The sequence below is a fragment of the Oryzias latipes genome, chromosome 2 (assembly GCF_053564925.1).
Source record: "Oryzias latipes strain Hd-rR chromosome 2, Olatipes_Hd-rR_3.1".
Lineage (NCBI taxonomy): Eukaryota > Metazoa > Chordata > Actinopteri > Beloniformes > Adrianichthyidae > Oryzias > Oryzias latipes.
Window position 1 is genome coordinate 10,616,452 of NC_136238.1, and position 22,591 is coordinate 10,639,042.

General features: G+C 39.0%; 1 protein-coding gene across 2 annotated transcripts in view; it reads right to left on the reverse strand.

The window, feature by feature from the left end:
* The window catches only part of LOC101170407 (gamma-aminobutyric acid receptor subunit beta-3), a 53,164-nt gene that overhangs the window by 28,010 nt on the left and 2,563 nt on the right, over positions 1 to 22,591 (reverse strand). For both annotated transcript variants that reach the window (XM_011484886.4, XM_004066582.4), the window contains exon 4: positions 1,459 to 1,679. In XM_011484886.4, the coding sequence (XP_011483188.1) occupies positions 1,459 to 1,679 (221 nt within the window). The remainder of the gene's footprint in view (positions 1 to 1,458; positions 1,680 to 22,591) is intronic.

Sequence of the window (22,591 nt, forward strand, 5' to 3'; positions counted from 1 at the left end):
AGGTACACATCCACACAAAGACCTGTGCAGTATTTCTGCTGCGCACAATGATAATTCAAAGCTCCCATCCATATTTATGGGTCATAGAAACTGAACCTGCATGTCGAAAACATCAATGAAAAATTCAAAACAAGTGCTTCATGGATATTAAAATTGAGGTTAAATTCGGCTGTGTGCCTCACGACTAACCAATTCCAGTTTCTAATGCCGGTGTGCCCTTGAGCATGGCAAAAAATACTCTGGCTGGTCAGACTCAAAAGTAAAATAGGTTTGTGTCCAATCCCCCAAATAAAAGGTTTAAATGGTAAAATGGCGTATACTTGTATAGCGCTTTTCTATCTGCAAGGACAAAGCGCTTTTACAGCCACACACTCATTCACACACTGGTGGCCGCTCCGCTGCCAAACACAGGCACCCGCCTACCACCAGAGGCAAGGTGGGGTTCAGTGTCTTGCCCAAGAACACTTCAACTCATGGGCGTGCAAGGCGGGAATTGAACCTGCAATATTACAATCATGGGTCGACCGCTGCACCACGGCTGCCCAACTTAAAAGAAACTATCAAATGTAGCTTATTAGTTTCAGTTTCAATCAAGTGATTTAAAAAAATTAAGGCTTTTTTTTTTATTTATTAAGGATTAATAAGATTATTTATTTTAATATACGTTATATACGTCTAAATAAAAATAAAAAAATCCAGATAAAAACAGATTCTCCACAAGTTTATTAAACTGAGCAACACCAACAGTTGGTCTTTATTTTCATTTAATTTTAAGTTCATTTGTTTCCCACTCCAGAGTCAGGTGTTTTTATTTTTGCCTGTATCAAAAACAAAATTCAGGATGTAATTTGTCTTTTTTCACATTTAAGAAAACAAAAGAGCAAAAAAGTGTAAAGAATTAGCACAGTTGTTAAAGTTCAAAGAAATACTGCTCAATTTAGATCAAAAACTCGCTCACAAATTGTAGAAATACCAAATTCCTTGAAAGTTATCTCCCATTTCCTACACTTTTCACGAAGCTCATCAACATGTAAAGCTATTTAAAAATGAGCTGCTTATCATAATGTTCTGTTATACTTAGGACTACATTATTCAACAGTTTTGGTGAATTTTAATGTGTCTAATTTGTGGATTTCAACTTTGAATTGTAAAATACCATTTTGTTACTCTAGAGTCTAAGCTGGTGTTAGTGTTAAATGACCATAGTTTTGTTTGGTTGTCTTTTTTAGAAAAAAAGTTGCTATTTTTTCAAAAAAAATTTGGAAAGTAAGAGGTCCTTGAGACTGGGCTGCAGAACAGTGCTAATAACAATTCAGAACAAACCAGAAGTGAACATATGAGGATAGTTTTAACCTTTCTTTGGAACCAAAGCTGTTCACATTCCAGAAAATGTTTAACTGTTCTTTTTCAACCAAAGTTAAATGTAATGTTCAGCGCAAAGAGGCAAATAGAACTTACCTGAGCCCGTAGAGAACGGTCCCATCTGGGTGCAGGCGGATCATGCGGTTTTTGACTGTCACGCCATGGACAAAAGACTTCTTGTCGTTAAGGAAGTAGGTGTCAGGAACCCAGAGCTGGTCAGCTACCCTGTTGTCCAGAGTCAAGTTGAGGGGGATTCCTAAGTAGGCTAGGCGCTTGTCCCGCCAGTACTGCTGGAAATACATTGTCAAGGTGTAATCCTGTGGATTACAAATGAAAGAAAATTAATAATATGCCACAGAAAATGTTTTTCTGTTTTACAAAACATATTTAGATTAGCATTTGAGATAATAAAGTAGGGTTATGTTCCAATGATGTTGATGAATGAATTACGCGTAATTATGGGTAAAAATAGGGAATTGATGAAGGTATTATGAAAGGAGTAGGAGTAAGAGATGGATTCACGAGGACTATCCATAAGTAAGACAGGAGGATAAATAGTAGATAAAGAATAGGTAAGAAATGGATAGATTAAATGTCAGAGTTAAAAAATGGAATAGATCATATAGGCTAGTAAATGAACAGATTTGGATATAGGATGGGTATGAAGAAGGGATGGATGGGAATATGAGTGAGGCAAGACTGGATAAAGAAAATTAGAGGAACAGAAGGTGAATAAATTAGAGCAGGGCTGGCCAACCCTGGTTCTCAAGAGCCTCAACCCTGCCTGGTTTCCAGTCCTGCTGACTACCTAAACCAGGTGTGTTCAGTCAACCAGGATGTGAAATCACTTGAGACTGCCAATCAGCAGAAAGAAGGTCAAGGAGAGCTGGAAACCAGACAGGATTGTGGCTTGAGGATCAGGGTTGGCCAGCCCTGATTTAGAGGAGGTATAGATAAACCAAGATCAAAACGGTCAACAATGAGGAAATGGAGTTAAAAGAAGCAAGACAGCAAAACTGAACTGTTTTGGTTGGGAGCTGTACTTGTCTTGGTTTGAATACATACACCTGACAGGGGATTATCAGCGGTTGAAACATGGGTGAGGCATGTTCCTGTTTCCTTTTTAAGTATTAAACCTGTTTAAAAATGTGTTTTAAAGGGAAAAACTTGAACTTAAATTGTTTTTTACTGAAAGGCGTGTGGCTTTTTCAAAAGACATTTGTGAAATCCCAAATTATTTTTCCAAAATTGTGTCTTAAAGAGGACTGTAGACCCTAGATGATGCCTAGTGTTAGGAGACATAAAGGGAACAAAAGAGTAAGAAAATGTAAAAGGAAGAAAGAACACATGGATGACTGAATGAGTAGATGAACTGAATGAGGTACGGATGGATAAGATTGTGTGGACGTGGTAGGAAGGAATGGATCATGCAGGAAATGAATTTATGGATTTGGTAAGTGCATGGTAGAAAGATAAGATAAATGAATTGATGATATGGGTGAGGCCTGGCTGTATAAGGAGAGCGTTCTGGTAGGAGAAAGAAACTAGTGAATGACAGGTGTGTAAGTAAGACAGAATGGTTCAGGGGAATGACGTCCAAAGAAATCAAGACAACAATGGTTTGTCTTGGTTTAAATAGACCTGACTGATGATTAGAGAAGGTTGTCAGGTGAGCAAGGCATGGTCCTGCTTCTGAAATTTACTCCACTACATTACCTCTATTATAAAAGTTGTGTGTACAGTGTTCCCTCGTTTATTGCAGGGGTTGGGTTCTAAAAATAATCTGCGATAGGTGAAATTCGCGAAATCGGATTATGGATGTTTCAGGCTGTAAAACTCCTCACTACACACTTTTTACACTTTTCTCAGACAGACGTGAACATTTCATTAACTCACAAACAAACTTTCATTGAAAAATATGTCCAGTTGTATAGAACGAAGACAAGAATCTGATCGCGATTGAACATTTAGGTAGACTTTGCAAACTGAATGCATTCAATACAAGAGACACAGCACAGAGATTGATTGATAAGGTCTACAGCCAATTAGGTGCGCTGTATAATAGCTATTCTACTCATCAGTATGGTAACGGTCTAAACCCAGCTCACGTTCCCTATTAGTGGGTGAACAATCCAACGGTTGGTGAATTCTGCTTCACAATGGTAGGAAGAGCCGACATCGAAGGATCAAAAAGCGACGTTGCTATGGGATAAAACATGCGTTTATGGATTATTTTTATGAAATCCTGCGTTGCTCTTTTCCTAGTACTTAGTTTTCAAGTCAAAACCCAAAAAGGCGCAATTACTTTTCACTACGTGATAAAGGTTGACAGCAGAACCTTCAGCAAGGTCTACGTGGATGTCAATGAATGCCCTAAATGTATGCAACATTTCCACACAATAACCTCCAAAGTTCAAACACAGTCTGATTTTATTCAACAAAATGATCAACACCCCCAATTTGTCTGGCGGGATGATACTGATAGTCCAGTTTTTTGAAGAACATCGCCTCTCTTTTTGCATTAATTCAAGTAATATTTGACCACAGCAGAAGCAGTACCAGAGGACGAAGGGCCTCCCTCCTCCTGTCCACATCACTAATCCACTTACCCAAGCTAACAGTCTCTCTCCTCTATTTCTGTTTCTCTGTGTTTGCACCTCTCCCCCCCTCCTTTCTTTCTTTGGGCAATGCCATGATGTCCCCTCTGCCCGCTGTGGTGTGGAAAAGAAACCACCCTGCACCAAGCTGCCACTGGTCAATACGCACATGTCCTTTTTGGTGCTGCAGTGTTCACGTTTCGCATTCGACACAAACCCCCCAAAAAAGGAGATTAAAGTACAGCCGCTGAGATGAGCGCAGCTTACCAAAATGTGAATGTGAATGTTACATAACCCAAGTGGTTATTTGTCTCTTCCTGCACCCAGAACCACTCACTTCAAGCTAAAAAGGCTAGTATATTTGCATTTGCATGAGAAAAAAAACTGCAATGTACTTTGTTCACAAATGTCCAGTTGTCTAAACTCAAAAAGCTGTTTTCTTTCAAATTCAGAGAATTTTTTTGGTACACAGAGAGGAGAATGGAAGATCTTAGTCAGCACAGGGTACAGATTGGTCACAGCAGGACAATGAAAGCCTAATGGCTATGAGCCATAGATGTAGGATGATGGTACCATGTCATATTCAGTAGATTGTAAAATATAAAAAATACAAAGATTGCAGAATATTTTAGTGCAAACAAGAGTAGATTAAGGACAAAATGTCCAGTTGTTTTTTTAAATTATCACCAGGTTTTATGGTGTAAGTAGTCCAATTCTGCCAACTAAAAGCAGTTCCTGAGATTTCACAGTGCCCAACCAATCTGCACTCTCCACAGTTTAGATAGTTGTTATCCACGTTATCACTCTAGCTCATTGGGAAGCCAGGAAAAGAACAAACTGAAAAAATACCAGTTTTTAGGTAAGCTTAGCATTTTTAATCAGCTTTCTGGGAGTTCTCAAGTCACTTTTGAACCATTGCAAGCCGTAGCTGTGTTAGGTACGGGTAGTACGGGCGGCTGCCCGGGCTGCCAGTTCAAAGGGGGCGCCGGCTCAGCACTTGAAGTAAAAAAAAACAAAAAAAAAAAACATATGAAGTCATATATATATATATACCAACAAAACGCACCAAACAAAACGTTCTAAATGGCAAATGAAAATATTACATATTTGCTTTCAAAAAAAGTGTTTTTTTGTTTTCAAAAACTATATTTTCGCTTGAAACACATGTTTTCACGTTGTTGTTTGGCGTTGTGACTCTTGCTTTCTTTCTGTTCTTAATTTTATGTTTACAAGTTTCATTTTAGCATGACATATCTGCCATCAAACAGTCTGCTGATTGGTCAAGATTTTATCCAATCAAGTGTCTCTGTCTCGTATTGACAGTGCTTGGAGGCAGACACGGACTATGGACTTTGTATCGGTTCTGTTCGACTGGGATTCTGCAGTCCTCAACTATTCTGTCCCGTTTTGCTCCGAGTAATACCCAGTTTGTGGTGCAGATGAAAAAGTTTTTCAAAGCATATATTTAATATTTTCATTTGCTGCATAGAACGTTTTTTTTGCAATGTGTTGGCATATAAATCCCTTCATAATATCACGGTGTTTGGAACGGCCTGAAACCTGCAAATTGCAGCTGCACGCGATCCTGCTGTGTAACCAATGTTTTTGGTCATAAACTACACAAAACCCAAGAAAACACATAGGACCACCTAGATTTAGACGCCAAACATTTACCATCTAAAAGAAAATCTATAAACATTCATCTTTTTAATGCATAAAAACTGTTTTCAAATATTTCTTTGTTTTTTTTCATGCAGACGCTTTAAGAAACCTAAAAATAAATGACTATTGTGTGTATTCGGGGATGCTTCCACAGCCAGCCATCCATTTTAAAGTGACTTTTAATAGAAAAACGTTCACAGGGAGGAGTTAATTCTTCTTGGGGTTCCTGTAAGTGACACCAGAATAAATCCTTGTCATTTTCCTTGGAATTTGTGGCACAACGAATAATAAACGTGATCAGTCTTCCCTCCATTTATGTAGCTTTTGTGGATTGATCTCAGCATGTGGTGGAGGTTAAACTCTCCGTGGGATTCAGCCACGTCTCGCCCCCCTTCTCCTCCGCTACCAACGGTACCCTTCATCACTGCCTCCAAATGACTGATGTCTTTCACGCTGAATCGGTTTGACCCCTGCTCGACGCCCCGAACCACAGCAGTTTCCATCTCCTGATGAAGAGTCAGCAGGTGGGAGTCTCAGCGACTGCCTTGTATCACATAAATGATTTAAATCCACTGTGTAGCCCATGTAAACACGCGGCCCAGGAATCCTCATCCGCCTGGGAGACAATCAGCATGAATTTCAGATGAGGTTACCTATCCTGGTTTCTTTGAGGGAATTAAGTTCTGAACCAGGGCTACACAATATGAATTATTGACAACAACCTCCATTCCCTATACAATCCAGCTAACTATAGACTTTCAGCTACAGTAACAGTTGCTCCCTGCGGCAGTGTTGTACCATCAAGAAAATGGCCAGATTTTTTTTTTCTTCTTCAAAAGCTTCTCCTAAAGGAAAATGAACTTATTTTTATTGGAGGAAAATAGATTATCCTCTGTATGAACCGTGGTTTTGTTCTGCCATGGTGAGATCGGGGAGCACTCCCTGGGGACAGCCCCGGGGTGGGACAGCACCGGGGTGGTACAGCACCGCAGTGCGGGGATATCCCTGAGAGAGCCCCCTCCTTCTATTGTAAAAAAAAAAAACAGCGTCAAAAGTGAGAACGATAAATTGAGTTTGTTTGCTTTAAATCACAGTGTTAGCCTTCAGTGTATAGGATAACTTCTTTACCTTCTTATCTCTTATGATGTATTGCCTCATTACAAAAAAGGCAAAAGAACATAAGAAAAGGATGGAAAACAAATAATGTACAAACATTCTTCCTTTATATGAGCAGCCCCCACTGTGCCGCTACCATCAAGCTCTTCTTGTAATATTTATTGCAGTATTTCTTGGAAAAATATATATATATTTTCCTGATCCTTTTTTATTTTTGCTTTAATGGAGCGGTTGGAACAAAGGGGACTAATTTATTTACAAATTTGCTTCAGAACAAAATGCCAAATAAGCAAAAAACAATCAATCTGGAAATGTGAAGTTAGAGAGATAACGCATTATACAATAAAAAAGAAGCAATGAGTTTGAACAAATAAGCTAAAAAAAGATTTTTAAATGTATTTACTGGAGCAACTCACATTAGCGCTTCTGCTAGCAAACTTTCAACACCACAGAAATTCATGCACAAAAACAAAGAAAAACTAGTGTAGCATCATTAAAAATAAATGACAATTGTAATTATGTTAATTAATTAAGGGGTCACCAACTTGGTGCCCACAGGCGCATGGTTGCCCAGGAGGCCCATTTATAGCGCCTGCAAAATACCAACGATCACAATGGAGTTCAATATAATGTGTAAAAGTTTCATTAATGTTTGGAACTAACTAGGAGTGCAACTGATCACTATGGATCACTATGCCACGGTTCCGCACACACACGTACCGCAAATTCCGATCCCCCGCCGTTCCCATTCCTCGTGCGCACCCCATAATCCATCATTTAAATCCGATCCGATCCGTTCACAACAATCACAGTTTGCGTTTCAGGTTTGCGTACACAGTCTTTGTCTTACCATGCGTCAAAGTTGCTGCTTGACGCTTGTCCAAAAGTGTGTTAACCCGAAGCTCCCGTCGCGTGTGGGAGGAGCTTCCATTAAAAGGTTTTCTCGACCTCGTCACGGAGAATGCGGATGTTGTGAGGACACAGTGATCAAATGTAAAGTAGTCAATTCTGACAATTCTGAATTCTGATTCTCTTCCTTTTCCAATTTTTCTTTCCCAAGATGCATTATCTCATTGCATTGCAGACTTTTTTGATGAGGCGTCTAGTCAATGGGCAGACAAATCACAGACTATTGATAAAGCTCACAGTATAAGGCTGAAAATATTGCACAAAATGTAAAATTTTCAATAATTAAGTATTCAAAAGACTCAAAAACCTGTTTTAACAAGATTTATGATTTCCTTGGGTTATAAAGAAGTGATTTTTTTGTACCAGCATTATAACTAGTGTCCCTCCTGACTTTCCCAATGCTTGAGCAGATAAACATAGATAAATTAATGTTTCGTGTTTATACATGTTTTTCTTCTATTGATATGTGAGCAACCAATTCATACTGTTAAAATAACTACTGCTAATTATTATTATCATTACTATACTAGTCTGTGATTTTGTTTTTAGGGAAATATGTGGTAAACAGGTCCTGTGTATCCCTTTGTACTACTCAGACCCCATAAAATAGCCGTCATCCTTAAAAAGGATGGTGATTCCTGAATGAAATAAACGAGTACGTAAGCTGCAGCAAATTGGGAACCTGTCCAGGGGTGTACCAGGTCACCTGACAGTAGCCAGGATTGGCTCCAGCAGCCCAGAAACACCAAGAGGGATTCAATGCAAGATTGGAAATTCCAATGGACTAAAATAGTACATAGGGTTTTGTGAAACTCACATTTTTATTTCAAATTTTGTTGAGAAAGATTAGCATTTTAAGGCTTCAGAATAACAATGCAAAAACAGAGATGAGGGGCATCTATTGGCAAACAGAAGTAATACCAACTTCTCAGGAAGCATTTGCAACACCTTTAGGTTTGCTGTCAATAAATCCAGAAAAGACAAATGTGGTGATCAAAATCAGTGAATGATAAATGCAGATAATATTTACTTTATACTTGTGAATCTCAAAATATTCACCTTTGTTGTTGAATAACACATTTGGTTAAAAAAAAATTACATGAAGACTTTGAAAAATCTCAAAAAAACAGCCTTGAAACCAATGTGGTTTGGATATGAACTGGAGCTAAAATAATTGAGATTAATAAAACCAAATGGTAGATTAACCAACACGTTTTCTTTAATTTTACATTCTTGACAAGTTGCTGAAAAAAATTTTTTTTGTAAAAATTTGTATTTTTAAAAACGGGCACAAAAAAGTTATTATTTGAAAGCCAACAAACATTTATTGTTGTGAATCTACAACCATCAAACTCACATGATTGTTAGCACCTACTACCAAAGTTTCCTTGATGAGTTCCTCCCTAATTGAACCGAATTGACATTTGTCGTGAAGCTTTCATTTAAATTTGTTTCATTTGCAAATTAAAAAAACAATCTTGGCTAAATAGTACCATCAGTCAGGCATGGTGGTGGAGGAATGTTAATCATGTCTATCAAAACTAAATGAGAAGCTTTCTGTCCAAAAGCTCCATCTTGGCAGAAACTTCACAAAGCAGGAAACAAACAACCCCAAGCATATCTGCAAATTAAAAAAAAGAAACATCTAAGAATAGGGTAAGGGTTAAACAGTTGCCGTAAAAGCAATTAATGTAAAGAGAAAAAAAAAGCCTCCTGAGATTACATTTGTATTTAGATTTAGTTTGACTATTTGGTCACTTGAAGCCATTTTGCTCATCAAGCCAAATTGACCCATTGACATTGCACTTTCCAAGTGACCAACAGTATTTTTCACACATCAAGGGGAACAAGGGGCTACATCCTTCAACCCAGTGTTTTTCAACCAGTGTGGAGATGGTCAGGTGTGCCGTGGGAAATTGCCCTCATTAACTGATCTAAAAACATTTTCCATCTCCAGGATATCAGCTCTGTGTTCATCCAAACAGGTCCTGATAAAACACAGAGTATTTAGGAATATGAAAGTTCATAAAATACTTTTTTCTTTGTGTTTATTTGATTCTATTAAAGACATTTTAAAAAGAATGACAGTACCGCGATTTATCCGTAGCGTCAGCTGTTTTCAGAAAAGTCCCGCCCCTTTTACTGTCTCCACCAATCATTTTTGGCGGCTTAATCACATGTCATCACTTTCGTGTTCTGATTCTGCTCGTAAAGTCTCTCAGTTCCAACAAAAATACCAGCTAAAGCTCGTCTTTAGCGGTGTAGCTTTCCACAGAATCCGGTGTCAGACTGTGGAACAAGTGAACAAAACAAGTTTAGAGAAGCGAGTCTATCTGCGTTCGGCGGGTGATTGTACTACATCTCCCATGATGCATTGGGTTAAAGTGACAGCGTCTTGGCGCACAATGAGTCGTCTTTGTTAAACATCTTGAAACCACAACGAACACACATCAAACAGTTTTTTAATTCTTCTAACTTAACTTTTATTACGTCTTTTAGAAAAAACAGCTGCAACTTCCAGCTTTTTCTGCCAGAATTATCACAAAAATGCACGTGAGATTGTGGAGGGGCTGTAGATCAATACAGACTATGAGTTTCTCCTTTTTGTTTTTTGTTTTTTTTCTGGATGCTGGTGTGCCGCGGGCTTTTTGTCAAGGTTAAAGTGAGCCGTGGCTCAAAAAAAGTTGAAAAACACTACTTTAACCAAGAACATTTGACTTAAAAGACGAGTACTTCATCTTTCAACCATACACACTTTAAAATAAGGATTATGTGGTGACTCCATATTTTAACAGTTGATGTTAAATGGGGAATAAAACTGCCATCTGGACTTTTTACATCTCAGTAAAAAGGTACCAGCAGTGTTCCTCTGATTTCTATCAGGTTTTTTTTCCTCCCAGCTTAAAGCATCATATCCATTACAGTAAGAGGAGACTGTTTTCTAATGACCTTTACAATAAGCATCATTATAAACCTTATGTGAAGTATACAGTCTAATTTAGTGGGTCTTGATTGGTTGAGTGGCAATAAAACAAATGAGGCTTCAGCTCATAGTTTAGTGTCACGTGCTTGCCATCAAAGCAGGTACTGTACCTGAAGATCAACCTAAAAATGATCAAACGGCGTTCGAAGACGTCACCTCCATACGTGCGTCCTTGCAACGTTTTGGCTCGGCAAACCAGGAAGTTGCCTCACGGCTCCCTCCAAATCTCACTGATCATCACCTCATCCCACAGCATGCTCTCTCCCGAGGCCAATTACGTTCCATCAGGCAGGAAGCCGGATGCCGGATAAAAGACATGGGATATATTAAGCTACACCGTGAGCCCTGAGAAAAGCAATGCTTTCTCCGCTTAGCTGGAAGACCTACATAAAATAATTAGGGTGTGACAGAATTCAAACATCTGATTTGGATGTGCATAGTCAGCTTCATGTCAGGTGTTGGACATTTTTTTCGAAAATCCAGAATCAAATAAACGAAAGACGCTCTTCTGCAAAATCCTAAAAACGAGAGCAGGCAACAGGAACATTTGGAGATCAGATCTTTTCACCTCTCCATAATGACAGCTTTCTTCTTCTTCTTCTTTTTTTTTTTAACACCCACATGCAGTCGTGGGTGTATGGATGACTGGTTTGTTCAGCCTGTTACTGTGACTACATTCGCAGAGCAGAATCTGACCATTCCTGTTCAGATCGCTGCAGTTTTGCCACAACGTCAGTGCAGAAAAAGGTTAGGAGAAACACCAAAAGCACACCTACACCTCTTACTTTCCAACCAATTAGGTTAACAACAGTGTTTGTCCCTGTCTAAATGCAGCCTAACACCATTTATTTCATATTAACCAAACATTAAAAGCATTATTCCATTTTTGAAAAAACTACTTTCTTGCAACAAAACTAGTACATTTTTAAGTGATTACCGCTGAACTTGCTTTAAAGCACATTTCTTATTCCCTCGCTCTGATCTCATCCTGGTGTGTTTCTCGTCAAGTGCTGCCCCTGGCATATCGCAGACAAACCTCACAGGTGATTAGTTTTCCTTTTTCAGATGTTCCCAGCATCTGCCAGTGCAGAAACCGCTGCTCGATGAAGACGCCAAAGCAGCAGAGACAAGCACAGTCAACCTGTCTTAGCAGGTGTTTTTTTTCTCCCTTAGATGAACCATATTTAAACTGGGTTCTACAAAAAAATGCAGATTTTTCTTGTCTGCTTTTCTCCTGTTTCGATTGCACAAATCCTTTAACTCTTCCGTCTCTCCTCTAGCTTTTGTTTCAGGTGTGACTAGATGGTGTTATTGTCTTTGTGCTGGGTAAAAACTGCCAGATTTGATAGCTTTGTGGAGACAGCCTTACACTCCAACTTGGATAGATGAGTTAACTCTACACTTTCAAGAAAAGCAGGCTCGAAGCCTATTGTTATGGCTGTGGCCGCATTAGCCTTGTTTTTCTTTTTATTGTTTAGTGTGCCGACTTCTGTATCAGAGCGGTACCTCTGTGTTGTTTTGTGGATATTGGTGTGTCATTCTGTGTTGACTGTGCAAGTAACTTAGCTCCAACACCACGGTCACATACACACAGAAAAATGCCAACAAAACCTTTGTCTCTAAGTACATCCAAAATTAAACAGAACCCAAACAAATACGCACAAAATAACAGGAACGTGGATATGGAGAAAGATCCCGGACGAGCCCCCATTTAAAGTTAGGACTACTGTTATGTACTGTTCTACCAGATCCTCTAGACCAGGCATGTCCAAAGTCCGGCCTGTGGGCAAAAAGCAGCCAGCATTCAAATTTCCAACGACCTGCAGGCTCCTTTAACAAAGTTAATAATATGAGATCCTTAGCATTTTGTAAAAATTGCATGTAAAATTTCTTGATTGAGATTGGCTAAATTACGATTTACAGACGACAAACTAACTGGGAATGAACGATGTGAAAAATTGATAAATTGACAGTAATTTTGGTAAAAACCTATTTAGATGTATTTGTTTTCGACGTGAAGAAATGAAAAGTATGACATGGCAATAAGATGTGCATTAAAGAGGTCCAATTGCATTTAATAATAATAAAATAGTTCAAAGAATGTCAGGCCAAATGCTTGGCTCTCAAACATTTTTCACCTCACCGAATCTAAGCTTCTTTGCAAAAGGTTTGGACACTCCTGCTCTAGACAGACAAAAGGGCATAACACTGTTCAAGTAAGTCAGGAAATCTTTGGGCAAAGCTCTACAAATATTTGCTGTAATTCCATAAAGACATGGATCCAGAGCAAACTTGATTAGAAAACAAAAGAGTTAAACTGGTTCAGTTGGTTGTCCAATTTTCACCACTTTGTTACAGTATAGTTGCAGTAGAAGACACAATGTGTTTGTCAGGCTGATGCACAACTTTATAGTCATGTTTTGTTTTCTTTAAAGCAAAAATAGGCTTTTGTTTGCTTTAAAAATTAAAACCAGAGGGATATCGCAGCTAGTATGCGTCTAAAGCAAAAACATTTGAAAAAATAACTAGTTTTTCTCTCTAAATAATTTTCCTTGGGAATTGCATGAAAGTTGTTAAGAATAAAAGGTCACTATAAAGAACAATGGTTTTAAATTGCTAGAGGTAAATCCTCTGACTGTGGAGGTGAAGTGTTGTCCAGCATGCTGTGCAGCTTACTTAACTTCATTCTTGTCTGCAAATGACTAAGCTGAAACAAATCTTTCTGTCATTAAACACTTGTTCTGTCTTCCAACTGACTCTCAGCTCTCAGTATCGGCTTATTTTGGTAAAATGCACAATACCGCATCTATGATATTATCGCTGAGTTTTCAACAGAGCTCCAAGCTTCTCAATTTTTGGAATAAAGGCAAGACCTTTCTCTCTTTCTGTGATTGCTCTGCAGCTCATTTAAATATTTTAAAAACGCGTTCAATGAAAATGGTGTTTTTGGTGTTTTGAACATGTTCTTGAACCTTTTTTTCAATATAGAGATCACATATAAAAAAATTAAGATTAAAAATGCATTTCTGAGTATTCCTTCATTCAAATTGTGGTGAGCAGATAAGAAGATTGTGCTCGATTCGAAGCTCCGTGCTCCTATCTCATTCTGATGCATCCAAATGCAGACAAATAGATCCATGACCGTCTTTGTTTTCCTCGTCTGACTCAAAACTGGACGGCTGAATAGCTCCAATATTGCTCTCCATTTTAGCAGCACAGCTCATGCTAGCTTGGGGTTGTGAGGGGCCGTAAGCTAGCAGGAGAGAGTGTAAACCAAGGGATGATGGGTAATGAGTGCCGGCTTACTCCCCACCAATTGTCTCATAGGTGAAATTGTAATGATCTACTGCCTCTCTGCAGAAACTGTTCTTGAATGTCCTTGAAAGTGACACAGATTTTTTGATTTTGGCTGAAAACGGCATCATGATAATTAAAGTGCCACAGGAAATTATTTTAAAATCGATCAAAAGATCGTCTATAAAACGTCCCCAAACCCATACTAGCTGAACCAAATCAGAGTTTAGATTTGTAACTGTATGAGGCAGGATAGTGAAATCCTGGTTAAGACCAATAGTCAGATAACATTTTATTTTTGAGATGGGTGGATGAGGGGGGCAAACCAACCAACCAACTGGAATGCCCCTTTTGCCCTGGCAACTCAAAACAGCACACAGTCTTGGAACTACGATATGTCTTTGACTGTTTACGCAAATAATCTCAATGGAATTTACTACAATATGCAACACGAGCCACAAAGCAGCTTGTCTCTGCGTCAGAATCAGTTAATTTACGTTACTTGCAAACACTTTACCACGGAAAAAACGTTGCATTTCAGCACAAAGCTCCTTTTTTCTTAGCTTCAGAATCCGCTGCAATCACGTTAATTGCGTAAACATGTGAGAGTAAAAGCAAATAACTAGCATGTTTTAGGGTTGGGCGATGTCCCCTAATTTGGCCGTTGACGATGTTTGCTGTCAACCATCGGGATGGACGATGACATCGTCGGGGGGGGGGGTATTTTTACATTTTTCGTTCTTATATAACTGCTATTCGTTATTTTGCTTTTTTCATTTTATTTCCCAACTAATGGTTAATCCGCGATGATCCAGTATAAACTGAAGGAAGTGACTTTAACAGAAAAAGTAACAAGCAAGATAGAAAAGAAGTGTAGTCGCTCCCGCACTTAATTAGTGAAGTGGACCGGCGGAGCGCGGACTTAAAGCTTTGTGTTTGATGGGAAGGGGGGGGGGGTACATGAGCGGTATGTGTGGGAGATTTAAGACTGCGATCCGTCCCGCAGCTCTAGGGGTACTAGCTACCGAACTCAGAACCGGGTCTAAACGTGTGTCTGAGCACAGCTCGGATCGTCAGCACACACAGCGGTTTGAGCATCAAAGCAGAAATGTCGCTCAGTCCTTAGAAAACATTCAAACAATCACGTGGATTTGTGTTTCCAGTCGTGTCCCGACTAAATAAAGGCTGATGTTATTCTTACACGTTTACGTGCAGCGCCACCCAAAGCTAATGTTGTTAGCCCGTGTTAGCATACTGCTAATCCTGGCTCCGTTCAGAAAAAGCACTGACCACACGGATTAAAATTCAAATGATGAGCGAACAGGTGTTTCATAATAACCGTAACATTATTAAAAGCACGTTTAGAAGATCATCTCGTATTTTACCGAGCTGACATGTCAATATATATAGCCGCTCGGTGCTGTTATCGTTTTGTATTGAATTGTTACATTCAATAAAGTTTGGAAAAAAAGCCGCTCGGCGGAAGTTGTATCCCCTTCCGGTTTTCAAACTGCGCATGTGCGAATACTGCGCATGTGCGAATGATTTATTCCGACGGAAAGTGTGACCTTAGTGAACGTTTTTATATTCTAAAAACATTTTTCTGGGCCCATGTACACGGTTGGATTCTAATCCGACCATTGATCCCATCAAGATATTTTGTACATGTAACCGCGGCTTATGGTGTCGACGCGCAACGTGGCGGGGGCGTGGCATCACGATGGTGGTCTCTCCATCGGGATGTCAGTCACCCATCACGATGGACGATGATATCGTCCATCGGCACAACCCTAGCATGTTTAGGTTTGTTATTCGCGAGTATCCAAGTCAGCAATCAACATTGCAGATTTCCTTGACACGGCTGTCATTTGAATCTCATAGATGAGATTGTTCCTTTGACCTTTGACCTATTCCGCCTAGTGCCTTGGTGCTGAGCATATTTTTAAAAAGTGATGTCAAAATAAAGCTAACATATCAATTAAAGTTCCTCTGATAAAATGTGAATGCCTTGAAAATTTTTAGCACCAAAGAAAATTTCTTGCGGAGTCAAAATAACCACTAGTCACTTGGCAAAGAAAACAAATTAACACTTTCAAACTTGAGGGGGTGTCTCACCATAGCAAACAGTAAAATGTGGAACAAAACATTAAAACTTTTAACAGTAAAACAAATGCAATTGTCCTTTTCCCGTATGTTTAAAGTCGAGGGTCATCTCTGCAACAATTACAAATGTCTCTATCTGTGCACTCAACAGTTTGAATAAAAATATACAGCAGTTCCTCGGCCTTCCTTCCTTCCAACTGCTCTGACACAAAACTTAAAGGCAACCTAGAACTTTTTTTCTTTCTCTCGGGTCCTTCAGGAGGCTCAGTGAGAAGATTTTGGATCTAACACACCCACACTCAAGCTGCAGGGAACAGACTCAGCCAAAACCTTGGGTACTTTTCATCTTTTTGTTGAACAGATCTGTCCTGTTCGCCTGTTTTTCTTCTTCTTTGGTGCATCTGTCCCCCTTGTAGAACATCCTCATTAGCATCAAAAACTCATTTCAGCAAAGCAAGCAATCTTTGTCCCGACAAAAACTTTTCAACTTTTGAGAATTTTTTTTTTCTTTATTAATGCCTACGGGAACTTCATTGAAAAAGCGGACTTACCAGCTAAAATGTTATTGAAATTAATGCGGAATGGAGCCCTCGATTCTCAAAAAGCAGAATGAAAAGAGCAGCGTTTATTGAAGCTGTGCAGTTTAGTGTTAATCAAGGGTCACAACAAAAAGAGCTCATTATCCGTTTCTCTCCGCAGTAAACATTCTCATGCTAAAACCAAAGACAGTCCCGGCTTTGGATGAATCTCAGCAACAAAATGTCAAACACAGAAAACAACAAACAGCATGATCTGCCGGGTTTCAGCTTCAGTGCTTGGAGAACGGCCACGAAATGTGACAGTTCTTGGGGCTCAGAAACACAGCTCCACATGTGCAATCCCTCTCTGAAATCGTGGCATCCACCTAATTAATGATCACCTCCTTCAACCTTTTAGACTTTCTGGCTGATCAACTGCCTTCATGTGATCTCTGGGGGAACAGTGGCTGGTTTGATCCCCTTAACAGCTATCTGTCAAGCAACTGACCATGGATCATAGCGGAATTGAAGATGGGTTAAATAAATCGGTTCCTGCCTTCCATACTTTCCTTATGTTGTTAGCATCTTCCGGATTTATTTTGCTGATACGGGTAGACATAACCCACAACCTTTTAGGAAGGAGGGAACAAAGTACTAGAGCTTGAATTTGGTAAATGTACAAAATAACCTGTTTTCACAAATGACATACCAAGCAGTTAGCAAACAAGGCTTACCAATGTTTATGTTGTTTGCTCTTAGTTTACTATTCAGTTCCTTTAACGAACATTATTTTGTGACTAACCTTTAGGCTGAGTAGACAGCTAAAGTGTATGTAGCATGCGATGGCTACCCAACGATACCCAACACTAATTGTTGAGATGGATTCATTAGCGATAGCTGACAAAGCATCAGCTACCATAACCATTTGGTCTGCGATAACCGTTCGGGGTCCTTTCGACTGAGGATAACGTCACACCACGGTAACCCCACTCGGACAAACTACGTAGCGTGGAGATCTGCTCGGGCTCTAACTTTTTCACTTCATGTTTGCTTTTGTAACCAAAAGTTCTTTTACCTCATAAGTTGTGTCTGACATTATTCTTTGTAGTGTTTTGCCACAACCCACTTTTTTTGTAAAAAGATCTGTGGCTGTTAGAATGAACCTGCTGCTCCACACAAGTGAACCGTGTCTCTGAGCAGAGAAGCTGGAGTCTTGTGGCTTCATGTTTGCAGGGAGGGAAGGTGCCTGCGTGGAGGAGGGTTCGGGCCGCAGTCCGTTCAAATACAAATGCACTTAATAATAATCATAACTATAATAAAAGCTCGTTTAGAAGATAATCTCGCTCTATGTCGGAGCTCTTTTTGTTTACAACGGACCGCATAATATCTTCTTCTATGGTAGTGTCGTAACTTGTCCAGACCAATCACTATCAGATACGTCATCGGACCAACGGACAGCCAATCACATAATGTGACGTCAGCACTAGTCGAAGGACCCCGAAAGGTTGTTGCTAGTCGAATGGTTATGGTACCTACACTGACACATATCGATACTGACGCTTTGGTTATAGCTAACATAGCATGCTAATGCTAGCTACATCCTTCTAACACTGGAAGGCATTGCAGATTCTTTAGCTGGATCTGTTATGGCAAAGAACATACTACATTACATTGCCAGAAAATATGTATTATTATTGATGATTTATCTGCGTCTAACATTACAAGCTAATAATGTCCTTAAACAAGACAAATGTGCATAGCATGCTAGTACTACTTTCATAACCAGTCACATGATGACAGTATAGGTTATTGTATTTTTACATCTGACAGCTGATATAGCATATTAATTTTGAGCTACATTGCCAGAAATAGATGGTATAACAGAGTCTATACCTGCCTTCACACTGTATGCTAGCATTAACCTACATTGCCATACACCAAATAGTAGTGCAGGTTATTTAATTGTACAACATTTTGATGCAAACCCATTCCCATACCTGAGATTGCATCTAAATTCTTTAAATGAAGCCAGATGCTGACATTACATGTTTCCTTTTAACCCTTATTGTTAACAGGAACATTACCTCCAGTGCTGACATTCTTTCCAGTATCAAAACTCTTCAACCGTTTACACAATTTGCGTAATTCCAGCAGATTTGGAACAGAGAAAGCAGCGTTGCACCCTTATGGAACAGTTTAGATTAGTGTTTGGCACATCAATCCAAAGCCAATATGAGAAACTACTTTTCTCCGTGTCAGAATCAGCTGATTCTCTTTTATGGTCAAATAATTATAGTATATCAAAGAGCATCTGTTGTTTAGGTGTTGCTGGGGACCTCTTGGGATAACATTTACTGAATAGATTTCTCTATTGTGGTATGGGACTGTGTAAAATTTAAAGTCACATTTACGTTTAGTTATTTTGCAGGTGCTTTAATGCTAAATCACTTACAAGTGGTATATATAGGAAAATCTTAAAGAAAAACACTTAAAATTAGATGTTATTTTTCAGCTTGAAAACCATAAAGCATAACAGCTAAGTTAAAGTACATTGTGGCTCGCATACATTTGCAGCTCACAGTCTGTATTCTACTAATAAACACTCATTGCTTTCAAGTTGTGCCCCAAATTTGTCTTGTGTATGGCAGAAACATAACTGATAAAAAAAATAACTGATTCAGAGTGATTGTCTAAAAGCAGCTGAACTGGAGTAAAACAGATGAAATAGAAAAAAAAGTAAAATTGCCCTACAATTATCACCATTTAGAACTTGCTGAAGTACGTGTGGATCTTTGCTTAAAACCTTTCTTGAGACAGGGAAAGTAGACCTACGTGACAAATGTAACTGTTTAATTTTAGCTTTATTTAATCTTTGGTTTACTTTTTAAAACAATGTAAAGCATTTGAATTCATTCAGAATAAAACAAGATAGAAAAAAGAGACTTTATAAGGACGCAAAGATAGAGTTACTACCATTCCAACATTTTAAAATCTTGCCTCAATGAAACTGTCTGCAACAACAAGCAACAACCTTTTGAGCCGTACTCAAATTTTCAGGCTGTCATTATGCAATTCTAACATCATTAGGCTCTGTTTTATTTAGTTTTATTCGCCCTAAGCTAAAAATGAAAATGCCAAAGCCATTTTTCAGGACAACTAAAGGTTGTTTCTTTGTTATTTGTTTTATACAGCTGAGATTATCTGTAAAAAGAGTCCTCTGTTGCTGTTTGCCAAGTGGTTCCAGTCCTCAGACTCATCAATTTAAAAGCCCATTAAGCAAAAATATATGTTTTTTGATTGCAATTTAATACCAAATTAAATCCTAAGTAACTCAACATACCAATGCATGTGTGGGACCCTCTGCTGTTTTTGCTTTGTGTAGAAATGTTCACGTCTTTAGCCAGGATTTCTGTTTCCTGCAATTCTGCCATCCTGAGCACACATCTTCTGTTAGAAGCTGAGCAGCATCGAGCCTGATTAATCCTTAGATGAAAGATTGTCTGGGGCCATCAGGGTGCTGGAAGATACTCCAACCACATAGGGGCACTTTATAATGCTTTTTGTGAGCAGATAATTTAAGATAAATGCAGCGGGTTGATTTGGGAATAAGCATTCTAAATCCTAAATCGCAGTGCAGGAGTCACAATGGCGACCCATAGAATGGTACCCGAAGTGCAGTTGAGTGGTTAAAAAGAAATGTATGACTTCCAATAGTTAGTAAAATTTTAGATGAAAGCCTGCTCTTGAATACTTTCTCAAATATGTTCTCAATGACTAATTTAATATCAGTATTTAATTATATAATTGAACCTTGTTCAAAGGAAAGATCAAAGCAGCATATTATCTTCTTATTACCTTCTTTGTTTCCTTTGAACTTCTCTCTTTTCACCTAAATGCTTTTTAAAATTACATACGTTCATCTTATTTGCAACAAACACATATTTTCATATTTTAGCTTAGTTTTACATGCCAACATTATGAATGTAATTTGTATAAGAAAGTTGGGGCCCAACAACATTCTCTGTGGAACCCTGCAAGTAACATGGGAGACACTTTCATGACTCGTGATTTTGTTCTCAGAAAAGCTTTTTACACTGTTGTAAGCCACAAAATAAACTGTAATAAAACCAAATTTACTTTCACTTTTTTTTGTAACTTTATGATTAACTGTAACTGAATATGTTTTTGACGCTTGATTTGATGTTCTAAAAAAACACTACAGATGAGGCTGACATTTTTTGACCCTGCATTGCAGTTGGTGTTGCTGGGAGCACAGGAGCTAAAATATCATGTCATTGACAAGCATGCCAACATTTACTAGTTCTGATGTTATTTTCTTTTTATTAGAAATGGTTACCCCTTTAACACCAGAATGTGAGCTTCATTCTCTGAACTAAAACAACTCGTCAACAATTTGCGCAATTAACGTAATTCCAATGGATTCTGAATGTCAAAACAGCAGCTGATACCCAAGACTTTACAATATTCCTGCACAATAAATCGCAAATTTATCGCTATCGTGATATCCAGCTGTGCAACACACAAATCGCAAAAGACGGCGAAAATTGCAATAAGTGGTAACCTTAAATCTTGACGTATTCAACAAATCTTATTGCATGCCTTTATGCATTTGACCACATATATGTACACCTTCAAGTTGTTGAACAATCGGATGGAGCTCTTTTATGTTAGATGTTTGCCTCCTATGCAGACGAAGGTTAAGTCTTATCTAAATTAAACTGTTGCAGTGAAATGGAAATGATGTTTTTGGTTGTTTTGCTATTCATTCATGTATTGCAAGTTATATCGTCGTCGCAAAATTGATCACTAGTATCGCATATCGTGAGCTTTTTCCATATCGTGCAGCCCTACTTTGCAGTAACGTTTTATACTGCAACAGCAGTGTTCCGAAAACTGCTTAAATATTGGCGCAAACTTCTTTTCGCCGCATTAGATTACATTAGATTACATAACGTTTCCATTAGGGTTGTGCCGATGGACGATACCATCGTCCATCGTGATGGGTGAGTGACATCCCGATGTAGAGACACCATCGTGATGCCACGCCCCCGCCACGCTGCGAGTCACACCATAAGACGTGGTTACATGTGAAAAATATCTTGACTGGATCAATGGTCGGATTAGAATCCAGCCGTGTACATGGTTCCAGAAAAATGTTTTCAGAATATAACAAACGTTCACATGGGTCACACTTTCGGTCGGAATAAATCATTCGCACATGCACAGTAGGGTTTGAAAAACCGGAAGCGGATATCAGTTCCGCCGAGCGGTTATTTTTTTCTCAAACTTTATTGAATGTAACAATTCAATACAAAACAATGTTGCCGAGCGGTTTTATACATTGATATGTCAGCTCGGTAATATACGAGACGATCTTCTAAACGTGCTTTTAATAATGTTATGATTATTATGAAACGCCTGTTCGCTCATCGTTTTATTTTTAATCCGTGCGGTCATTGCTTTTTCTGTTGAAAAACGGAGCCGGAAAGAAGCCAAAATTAGTATGCTAACACGGGCTAACAACATTAGCTTTGGGTGGTGCTGCAATCTGCATCTAGGCTGCACGTAAACATCTGGGAATAACATCAGCCTTTATTTAGTCGGGACACGACTCGAAACACAAATCCACGTGATTGTTTGAACGATTTCTAAGGACTGAGCGACGTTTATGCTTCGAAGCTTACACCGCCCCAAAGTCCTGTGTGTGTGCTCACAATCCTCTGCTCAGACACACACTTTTAGACCCGGTTCTGAGTTCGGTAGCCCGTTCCCCTAGAGCTGCGGAACGGATCGCAGTTCTAAATCTCCCACATACCGCTTATGTAACAAAGCACCCCCCCCCCCTCCCCTCAAACACAGAGCTGTAAGTCCGCGCTCCACCGGTCCACTTGACTAGTTAAGTGCGGGAGCGGACTACTTCCTTTCTAGTTTGTTTGTTACTTTTTTTGTTAAAGTCACTTCCCTCAGTTTATACTGGATAATCGCGGATGAGTCATTAGTTGGGAAATAAAATAAATAAAGTAATA